Source organism: Gadus morhua, chromosome 1 (assembly GCF_902167405.1).
Source record: "Gadus morhua chromosome 1, gadMor3.0, whole genome shotgun sequence".
In the NCBI taxonomy this organism is placed as follows: domain Eukaryota; kingdom Metazoa; phylum Chordata; class Actinopteri; order Gadiformes; family Gadidae; genus Gadus; species Gadus morhua.
In genome coordinates this window covers 27,496,429-27,507,230 of record NC_044048.1, presented here as the reverse complement: position 1 = coordinate 27,507,230, position 10,802 = coordinate 27,496,429, and the positions used below count along the sequence as shown (strand labels likewise).

The window sequence follows — 10,802 nt, the reverse complement described above, 5'->3', positions numbered from 1 at the left end:
GATCCTGATATTCTTTAAATCTCTCCAAAACCACGGTGAACCATCTTTCTGTCGCTCCCTTCCTCCTCTCACGCTGGCGTTCCTCTGTGTGTCCCCCAGTCCCTCTGGAAGCCCCGATGGCCGTGGGCATCGTGCCGCTGAACAGCACCGCCATCAGGGTGTCGTGGGCGGGCATTGACAAAGACACTGTCAGGGGGAAGCTGCTGGGATACAAGGTACACAGTCGCTAGTTGTCTCCCCCTCCTCCTCCTGCTCCTCCTCCTGCTCCTCCTCCTCCTCCTCCTCCTCCTCCTCCTGCTCCCCCTCCTCCACCTCCTCCTCCTCCTCCTCCTTCTTCTCCTCCTCCTCCTCCTCCTCCTCCTCCTCCTCCTCCTCCTCCTCCTCCTCCTCCTCCTCCACCTACTCCAGCCCCTCCCCCTCCCCCTCCTATTCCTCCTCCTCCTCCACTTCCTCCTCTTCCTCCTCCTTCTTCTCCTCCTCCTCCTCCTCCTCCTCCTCCTCCTCCTTCTTCTCCTCCTCCTCCTCCTCCTCCTCCTCCTCCTCCTCCTTCTCCTCCTCTGCTCCTCCTGCGTGGCCGTATCGTCTTCTGCCCTGCGGTCCCCATGAATAACACATGAGCAGCGTTTATGGGACAAGCGGGCCACAGTTTGCCTGGCTAAACTTAAAAGCTCTGCTACTTACATTTGGATTATGATCGAGGAAATCAGTTGTTTTTTTTACTTCATAAATAAGGCAATTATATTCCCCTGGGGGTATGGAACAGATGTTCCTCATAAGCGGTGTCATAAATCATAAATATATTAATTATTTTTTCTATCATTTAATAACTGAGCTACCATGGGACACTAAAGTGGGATTCATTTGTTTAAATCGGAATTCCTCAATTTCCCTTCTTCATCAAAACCACCTGCCCCCCTCGCTCTACTTCACTCTCTCCCATCTCTCTTGCTTCTTCTATTCCTCTCTTTCCCCCCTCCCTCTCTCCTCTCTCTGTCATTCATTACATTTTCTACCTTAAGTGCTTTGTTGAAATGACAATAAAGCATTTTATATTGGCAAGCATATTAAGAAGTAATAACAGTTTGTAATGTTGGATATAAATCTCTCTCTCTCTCTCTCTCTCTCTCTCTCTCTCTCTCTCTCTCTCTCTCTCTCTCTCTCTCTCTGTCTCTGTCTCTGTCTCTCTCTCTCTCTCTCTCTCTCTCTCTCTCTCTCTCTCTCTCTCTCTCTCTCTCTCTCTCTCTCTCTCTCTCTCTCTCTCTACTCTCTCTCTCTCTCTCTCTCTCTCTCTCTCTCTCTCTCTCTCTCTCTCTCTCTCTCTCTCTCTCTCTCTCTCTCCCTCTCTCTCTCTACTCTCTCTCTCTCTCTCTCTCTCTCTCTCTCTCTCTCTCTCTCTCTCTCTCTCTCTCTCTCTCTCTCTCTCTCTCTCTCTCTCTCTCTCTCTCTCTACTCTCTCTACTCTCTCTATCTCTCTCTCTCTCTCTCCCCCCCCTCTCTCTCTCTCTCTCTCTCTCTCTCTCTCTCTCTCTCTCTCTCTCTCTCTCTCTCTCTCTCTCTCTCTCTCTCTACTCTCTCTCTCTCTCTCTCTCTCTCTCTCTCTCTCTCTCTCTCTCTCTCTCTCTCTCTCTCTCTCTCTCTCTCTCTCTCTCTCTCTCTCTCTACTCTCTCTCTCTCTCTCTCTCTCTCTCTCTCTCTCTCTCTCTCTCTCTCTCTCTCTCTCTCTCTCTCCAGATCCACTTGACCAGGCTCAGAGCCAGGGGCCACCGGCGGGGCCGCAGGTCCCGAGAGCCCCAGGCCACGGTGACGGTGGTGGAGACGGGGCCCGGCGAGGAGAAGCGGGTGGTGGGCGGCCTGAGACCCTACTCCCACTACTCGCTCACCGCCACCGTGTTCAACAGCAAGGGGGAGGGGCCCGCCTGTGAACCCCTGACCTTTGACACCGAGGAGGGAGGTGAGACCCACGAGGAGGGGTATGAGGGTGAGGAGGAGGGGAGGGAGCGGGGGCGGGAGAGGAGAGGAGGTGACGGATATGGGAGGGAGGGAGGGGTGCTTGACACACCGGGGAGTGAACGGTTGTGACACAGTCGGGGACGACGGTGTGAAGATGATAAAGAGGAGGAGGACGAAAAGGCCATGTGTCACAGGAGGGAATCACACTGGTACCCAGAGAGAGAGAGGGAGAGGGAGAGAGAGAGCGATAATAGACAAATGGTGTGTGAGAGAAGAGAGACGGTGAGAAAACAGAGAGTGCCGAAAGAGCGATTGTTTTTTATTGAGCAGGCCAGGGTGTGGAAGCAAACTGAATCAACGCAAAAGGTGTCACAAATGAAAAGTCTGTTATTTACCATCAGCGAATCAATAACGCCTGGTTATTGTGTCACCCGCAGCCCCCGGCCCCCCCTCCTCCCTGATCCTGGAGAGCCTTGGGGAGAGGGAGATGACCCTGCATTGGACCGCCCCCACCCACACCAATGGAGTCCTCATCGGCTATCTGCTGCAGTACCAAATGAGTGGGTATCTCATGAACAACCGGATCTATTGATCGAAACGTGATGGGCTTCTCATATACAAACAAATGCATTCAAAAGAAGCAAAAGCAAAACAGCTCGATGACGCTAAAATACAGACCGAATGAGATATCAGCTCGGAAAGCTAAAGCGACCAAACGCGCGAAAAACTAAAGCATCGGAATTCACGTCAATAAAGGAAGAGGGGACCATGCCTCTCAAACGAAATCAATAGAGAAAACGGGTAATGATCGCATCCATCAGAGCGATGTCGCTCGCTGAAAAGGTGGCGTCAGAGTCCCCTGATTGATTTGTTTTGTGTGGCTGTTTGTCTGGTTGTCTGGTGCAGTGGTGGAGACCAACGACCACCCCTTGATGGAGATCCCCGTGGACAACCCTGAGGCCACGCACCGCACCGTCCACAATCTGCACCCCGAGAGGCGCTACCGCTTCTCCCTGAGGGGGCGCACCGCCGTCGGGGACGGCGAGCCCCTGGTCAGGGAGGGGTCCCCCACCCTGGATGGAGGTACGCCCGCAGGCTTTGACTTGTCTTTTCTTTTCGCTTTTTGTGTTTGATTGATTTGCAATCAAATTGTATGTTTGGGACATGTTGACCGAGATTATGACTTTTTGTTTGTTTTTCTCGATCAATGTTATTTCTTGTCTCTTGTTTTTCCATGCGTCTTCCCTTCTTTCCTATTATGGTATTTTTCTAGCCACTTTATGTCCTCTGATCCGTTAGTTTTTTTGCCTTGTCTCTCCCTTCCTTTACCTTATTATCGTCTTATTATCGGGTTCTCCACCTTGGTTTCCCCTTTCCTTGCTCGCCTGACATGCTGAGCGTTCCCTGTGTGTGTGTGTGTGTGTGTGTGTGTGTGTGTGTGTGTGTGTGTGTGTGTGTGTGTGTGTGTGTGTGTGTGTGTGTGTGTGTGTGTGTGTGTGCGTGCGTGCGTGCGTGCGTGCGTGCGTGCGTGCGTGCGTGTGTGTGTGTGTGTGTGTGCGCGCTCCCCTCCAGGCCTTCCCTCCAACTTCAGCCTGGTGATGGGGGAGACGGCGGTGAACCTCAGCTGGACCACCACGGAGAGACACCGCAACGTCCGCTTCCAGATCGCCTACTTCGAAAAGAGCGGAGAGAGTAAAAACCAGCGGAGGTCCGAGATGGTGAACTCCTCCCAGAGCTTCTACCAGCTCCAGGGCCTGAACCCGGGCTCGCACTACCGCCTGTTCTTCACCCACAACGACGTTGAATTCTGGCAGAAGGACGTGGACACGGACGGGACGGGTAAAAGCACACTGGCGCCCGATCCTCCCTTTAATGCCAGCTCCGCTCATCCTCAGATTTTCCGCTTCCATCCCTCGTTTTTCTCTTCATCCTCCTCCACCTCCTCGTCTGGGAGGCTGATTCGGCGTCGTCTCCCCGCTGCCTGTGAAGGGCTTTACAGGGGATGAGAGGGAAGCTTGTCACGCGACGGGAGATGATCCATTAGCGGTGTTTGTTTGAGGCGTCATGCCGCATTTCTTGGTTTTCTACCTCCATAGAGGGACGGACGCCTCGACACAGCCGGGGAGGTCGCTGTGGGCGTTCTCTCTGCCTCCCTCTCGCTCTCTTCCACTCTCCCGCGCGCTGTCTCTCTCTAGCTCCCAGTCCCTTTCATCATTTTGTTTTGTTTTGTCCTTTCATTTCCTACAGTGCTTTAATCACATCCCTCTTCTCTGTTCCTCCCTTGCCAATATCCTTTCTCACTCTCTCTCACTCTCTCTCTCTCTCTCTCTCTCTCTCTCTCTCTCTCTCTCTCTCTCTCTCTCGCTCTCTCTCTCACGCTCTCGCTCTATCTCTCTCTCACTCTACCTCTCTCTCCCTCTCTCTCCCTCTCGCTCTCACTCTATCTCTCCCCTACCCCCCCTCTCTCTCTCTCTCTCTCTCCCTCCCTCCAGCGGTGATGGAGGTGCAGGGGGGCTTCGCCACCCAGGGTTGGTTCATCGGCCTGGTGAGCGCCATCGTGCTGCTGCTGCTCCTGCTGCTCATCCTCTGCTTCATCAAGAGGAGCAAAGGAGGCAAATATTCAGGTAGGTGTCTCCCCTCTTCCACCATGGCCTCATTCATAGGTGTCGCCTCGTCAATGATGGCCTCAAGCAGGTTTCATCAGAGACCTGTTGTGGGAGAGATTATCAATTGGGCTGTGTGGGGAGGATTCAGTAGACTGGCTGGCTGAACCCAAACAGCCGCTGGTTGCAAAGTTTTTTGTAGGCCTAACGCAGAAGGCGCTTCGGACGCTTTCACACCTGCCGATTCTTAGATTTGATCGGATTCAGGGGTGCAGTTGATACCTTGTTGACTTTGTGAGGAGAACCAAACGTTGCAGACAAAATTCTTGCTGTGAAGCGGGAACCTCTTCTATTGGAGAGAACATATTTGTTATTTCCAGTTTGCGGCAAATGTGTTTTATTTGTGAAAGTGTGAAAGCACCCTTAATAATTCATCTTAATATAATATAAATGTAACTACTATGCAGAGTATGACATAACTAAATAGTCTTTAAATATACTTTTTCTAAACAGAATGCTAAAATAAATATCAATATAAATCCATGGCAGGACTTTAATGAATTGGAATGGTCTTCCTCCACCAAGTGCCAAATCCAATTAGTTTTTCCCTACCAGAAGCTCTTTTGCAGTTTGCCCCTGTACAAGGGCATCCGATGAATTACTGTGACACAGACTTTGCAGACAAACTACGCTTCAGTACAGCACTGAACTACAACACAGACTGAAAAATAGCCCGGAACTTATATGTTACATATTTTTATTGGCTGTGAGAGCCATGTACTAGTGGTAGACCCATAATCATAGGACATAAATCAGGATTACTGTGCTTTCCACCAGTTCAACCCCTCAGAGAGATAACCATTTGCCAAGCTACTTTGCCGGCTACTATTTAAAAATCTAATTTAAGTGTCTATGAGTAATTGATTATCGGAGTCCCCCGTACCCCATGGTATAACACACTTAAAAAAACACTTAAAATTACAAATCCAAGCATTTATGATAACTTTCTAAATGGTTAGAATAAATAACAGCTTTTAAGAGAATCGAAGCCACGCTTGCACGCTGCATATTTATGCTACTGTAATTCACGTTGCGGAAAACAAATCGGGTTGATGAAATTAGCAGTGAATTAGCGAGGTCGTTGGGGGTATCTAGCCATCTGACATCACGTCATTATCGCCCTCTCCTTGGAGCCAGAGAGGCTCTTAACTGATGACTGGACTGATAAACAGCATCCAATAATAATCCCTCACTGTCTCCCCCAGTCAAAGATAAGGAGGACGGGCCCATGGACTCAGAGGCCAGGCCCATGAAGGACGATACCTTTGGGGAGTACAGGTCTGTCTGCCGCGTAGATACATCCATGCCATTCCATTTGAGTGACTGGTCATTCATCATTATTGAGAAGTGCGTATGAGTAGGACCCTAACTGTCCCCAACACGGCTGTGTCTAAACCCTGTGTGTGTGTGTGTGTGCGTGTGTGTGCGTGTGTGTGCGCGTGTGTGTGTGTGTGTGTGTGTGTGTGTGTGTGTGTGTGCGTGTGTGTGTGTGTGTGTGACGCCGCTCTCCTCTCCTTCTGCCCCGATGCCTGGCCTGCTTTACAGATCCCTAGAAAGGTACGCTGTGTTGGGCTTCACTGGTGCACGACCCCCCTCTGCCTCCCTGGGTCCTGTCCAGACCGGGGGAGGCAGCTTGCATGTGTTCGTAGTGGTCTCATTGTCGTGTATCATCCCCTCACCCAATATCTGTGTTGTCTTTGTACGATTCTTCTTTCCATGTTGAAATCTGTCGGACTCAGTTCAACTCCTCCTTTTTCTCTCAATTCAACCTCAAACTATTAACCTGTGTTGTCTCATGCACTTTTCATAATAACTACCCCTACCCTCTCCCAAATGGTTTAAATGACATCACACGGTCATTGCGGTAGATGTGTTTTCTTGAATATCATGGTTAGGAGCCACTCGTTCTCATACGCAACGCAAGACATGTCATCAAGGGCACATCTCTCTCGCTCTCTCTGCCTCTCCCTCTTTCGGCGACGTCTACCTTACCGCTCTTGCCCCCCCCCCCCCCTCCGCCCCCCTCCCACCCCCCCCCCCCCATTGGCCCCACAGCGACAACGAGGAGAAGCGCACGGCCAGCCTGCCTTCGCTGTGTGACGACAGCAAGCTGTGCAGCGAGGATAACCTGGACTACAACGGAGGCAGCGCCGTCACCACGGAGCTCCACCTGGACGAGTCCCTGGCCTCCCAGTACAGCCGCCCCAGCGAGGGCGGCGGCGTGCTGGCCGAGACCGCCGCGCTCGACCCCCCCCCGCCGGCGGCTGCCGCCACCAACAACAGCGTGCCCAACTCGGTGGCCATTCTCGATTAAAACCCCCCCCCCCCCCCCTCACACACACACCCTCGCTCCCCCCACCCCCGTCTACCCCTCCCTTACCCCCCGCACTTCCTCTTAACAGCCAACCAGGAATGACCAGACCAAAGCACACACCCTGTGTGTGTGTGTGTGTGTGTGTGTGTGTGTGTGTGTGTGTGTGTGTGTGTGTGTGTGTGTGTGTGTGTGCGTGTGTGTGTGTGTCCATGTTCGCCCCAACACCCTGACTATGTACTTGCCACCATTTTGACTGCAACCACACAATCAATCGATATCAGGATGTGATGGCCTCCTGTCATGTCATCTGACCGACCCGGACTGTCTTTGACCAAAAAGGAGCGTCCAAAGTAGTGGACGATACAAGTCTGACCAACCGAGCCACTCTCTGACCAAACAAAGTCTTTTCAAGTCCCGCCCTCTTCTTCGTGAACCCGGTGTTTTTTGGGGGGCGTACCTGCGCGATACAAAAGTTCCCTCCTCTCGTTGGTCTCTCCCTAAAATGAATCATGTGGCGTTGTGTGTTGCCATACAGTTAGGTAGGAGGAGGGACATAAGGTATGTTCCTGTCGAGCTGCAGAGTGGTGCGTTCAAACAGAGGGGACATTTTTGGGGGGGCCCGTGAAGGGGGACAGACAGCACTGAGCAGATGTGGATGTCTTAGAACTTTGATTTATTATTATCCCGTTTTGTATTATTTCACGTTTCTATTTCCAGAACCATTCGATGTCTACACGTCTAATTGCCAATGACATTTTTATTTTTCTACAAACCTTTTTGAATACTTTTTTTTATGTCATTTTATTGATTTTTTTTCTTTGTTTTTAATTGTTCAGGTTAATTTTAGTGTCCAGCACTCGACATCATCCGTTCACATCTCTCATACACCCAGATTTATTCCCTAAAAACGACACACTCAAGTCAAGTTTCTCACTATAAATAGCATTGGCTGCATCAGAGAAACTCTGACATGCTGAATTGCGCATCTTGTGTATATATTCGCATCTACACCTATCTATTTAGCCATATTACAGTATTATAGATATGTACATGCTCCTTATAGGTTCTTGTGCCTGTTGGGTCTGCATCGAACGCCAGGCAGATGTCATTATTCTCGCCTTTGTCATCCAAAGTGTGATGTCATTATTGGTATGATATTGTAATTTCTTTGTGTAGAGACTTCTGTGTAGCTTTCTGTGTCTGTCCGTGTCCTCTTTCTATGGTGTATTAAAACAATTGTTGTCTCTCTAATCAAACTTTTGTATACATGACCATCGCACAACGCATAGCCGAGTAAGGAGCAGTGTTTATGTATGTGTACAGCTGACTCTCGTGGGCAAACACTTTTTTTTTATTCCTTCAACCTACTTTATTTTATTGCTAGTTGATCATAAGAAACAGGCTTAATCATGCCCTGTTGATGTATATTTTATGTAGGCCGTTAGCATTTACATTACAAAAAGAAAAACTGAACGTAGAATGTATTATTTTAAGCCTTGGTACAAATATTATTTCATGCCAAAAATGTTTTGTTTGTGTTGAAAATATGACGAAAGTAATTGTGGAGCAGGAGGTATTTTGGTATGAATATAGCAAGACTGGGAAGGAGAGCTTTTAAGATATTGAATGTAAATACAACCCTTAAAGAGTGTTTTGGTTGAGTTTGTTTGATAATGAAATGTGCAGATTTAAATCTTGTTGAATTTACTTACAAATATTGCAAGTAGTTATGAATCAACTCTTTCCTTTTTTTCTGTTCTTACAAAACAAACTAGTTCATAGTTGGAGAAAAAAAAGAATCAAAGACAAAAAAAAATCCCCAATTGTTTCTTAAATGTTTGCAAACACTCGGATATTAAAAAAGAAAAGAAAAATTGTGCATTTAAAATCGTCATTTAGTGATAGTAGTATAAGTCCAAACTAACGCTTACATCGCATCCGCCATTCATAAACCGTTGAAGCATTGCAGTGCTGTGAGAATCTGTGGAGTCTTTGTCTGATGCAGTTATGAGGTAAAAGTACGAAGTGAGGCGCTTTTGGGAATGCCACAGGGAGTAGCTATATGCAATGTCGCTGTCTCTGCACCCGCTGCTCCAACAACAACAGCCCGCCTATACTGGCCAAGTATTCACTTGTTGCCGATCCCTCTAGGAAAAACACACTGGGAACGGGTGTGGAGCTCGTGACGCAGCATTGAGCTGGTTAAGAGATTTGGCCTCCTTGTTGCTGTGCAGACACACTCAGGACAGAAACTTTTAGAAAATCTATTTTCATACATTCAGGTGACGCAAAAGTGATGCTATAGGATAAAAAAACAAAACACCACGTCAATATTCTATCTAGACTACCTGCTGCTAAACGTGTGTTGTGTTGTTCTGTTTGTGTCCGGGCGTGTAATGTGGGCTTTCGGATGAGCATAATGAGTATACGTACGTGCGCAGATATTCACTCCACCGATACGCACTCTTTGCTTTCCATGTGCAGAGGAGGAACTAGGGGTCGCTGACCTTTGCTTCTCCGTGGCCGTAACCCCCCCCCCTCTCGTTTTTTATAGACCATAAAAAGAAAACCGTACAAAATAGAAATAAAAAATGAATTGCTGCATTAACGAGAAACTGTAACAAAAACTAACTCAGATGGGGAAGGTTGACCGAAGGTGGGGGGTTGGACACTGGGGCTTAATGTCAAAGATGAAGGAGTTGGGCTTCAATGTGATGTGGGAACGGGGGGGGGGGGGGGGTCAGGACTTCAGATTTTGGAGTCGGTAGGTGATTCACCAGGATGGACATGTGGACGACCTATGGGGCCAATTATTATTGTATCTGCATTATGAATCAACCACTGTAACTCGATATACAATGATTACTAATAAAGTACCTGGATCAATCAGTTGCAAAAGACGAGTCCTGTTCTCTCGCCAACATACCCATCGCATCATCATTTACAAACCCCCAAAAATAAATTAAATACACTTCCAGATTTGCAGGAGAGGAATACACCCTTTATTTGCTGCAAATCTATAGGTATACTCAGGGGAGGTTGGCAGAGTCTCGTGTGAGCTGCAGTACTCAGCGTGAGGTGGTGTTGAACTGGTTAAAATAGTCTCCACTGGGCTTGTTGGTGTACAGCTTCTTGTCCAGATACTCCTGACTGTGGAGGACAGAGCGAAAAACACATGCACATTGCTCTCACTTCATGTTGTACCCTATCTTATAATATGTTAATATATCTCAACAGATTATTCTCCTTCAAAGCACCATGTGGGCTGAATGTGTGTGTGTGTGTGTGTGTGTGTGTGTGTGTGTGTGTGTGTGTGTGTGTGTGTGTGTGTGTGTGTGTGTGTGTGTGTGTGTGTGTGCGTGTGCATGTGTGTTTGTTTGTGTCTGTGTGTGATTGTGTGACTGTGTGTGAGCAGCATGCGTGCGTGCATGTGCGGTGTGTGTTCTTCCTTCCTCACTGTGCTTGCTGCTCCCTGGCTAGCCGCATGTTGTACTGGTCCAGCTCAATCTTCCTATCTCTCTGCAGCTCTCTCTCTTTCCTCTCCACCTCCTCCCCCCTCCTGGCCAGACTCATCTGCTCAAGGTCCCAGGCGGCCTCCCTCGCCCTCTCAGTCTCCTGCTGCTTCTGCACGGCAACACAAAGAGAACCAGTTAAAAAGAACCAACTAAGTCTTTGACAGCACACAGTGTAGTGCGACCTTCAATATTCTATTCATCATCTTAATTATAATATGAGAGCAACTTTATCAATCCAAGACAGGAAACGAGGGCATATATCAGATTACATGTACATTATCTGGTACCTCTTTAGATAACTTATAAGGATGCATTTTTAACCATTACTTAACCTTGTCTAATGCAGTAATAAGCATTAGT

The 10,802-nt window shown here is 48.5% G+C and overlaps 2 protein-coding genes across 2 annotated transcripts in view; one reads left to right on the top strand and one right to left on the bottom strand.

Annotated features, from left to right (window-relative positions):
- l1cama (L1 cell adhesion molecule, paralog a) overlaps positions 1-9,825 on the top strand; it is a gene marked incomplete in the record, with an annotated part of 58,750 nt that extends 48,925 nt beyond the window's left edge. The window contains 9 exon segments of the mRNA XM_030356560.1: positions 100-215; positions 1,732-1,951; positions 2,388-2,510; positions 2,857-3,033; positions 3,523-3,789; positions 4,443-4,574; positions 5,819-5,891; positions 6,159-6,170; positions 6,669-9,825. Of these exon segments, the coding sequence (XP_030212420.1) occupies positions 100-215; positions 1,732-1,951; positions 2,388-2,510; positions 2,857-3,033; positions 3,523-3,789; positions 4,443-4,574; positions 5,819-5,891; positions 6,159-6,170; positions 6,669-6,927 (1,379 nt within the window).
- Positions 9,826-9,906: 81 nt separating this feature from the next.
- ribc1 (RIB43A domain with coiled-coils 1) overlaps positions 9,907-10,802 on the bottom strand; it is a 4,375-nt gene continuing 3,479 nt past the window's right edge. Inside the window, exons 7-8 of the mRNA XM_030356581.1 lie at positions 10,385-10,551; positions 9,907-10,077 (exon numbers count right to left, since the gene is read on the bottom strand). Coding sequence (XP_030212441.1) covers positions 9,996-10,077; positions 10,385-10,551 — 249 coding nt within the window. The 3' untranslated portion in view covers positions 9,907-9,995. The remainder of the gene's footprint in view (positions 10,078-10,384; positions 10,552-10,802) is intronic.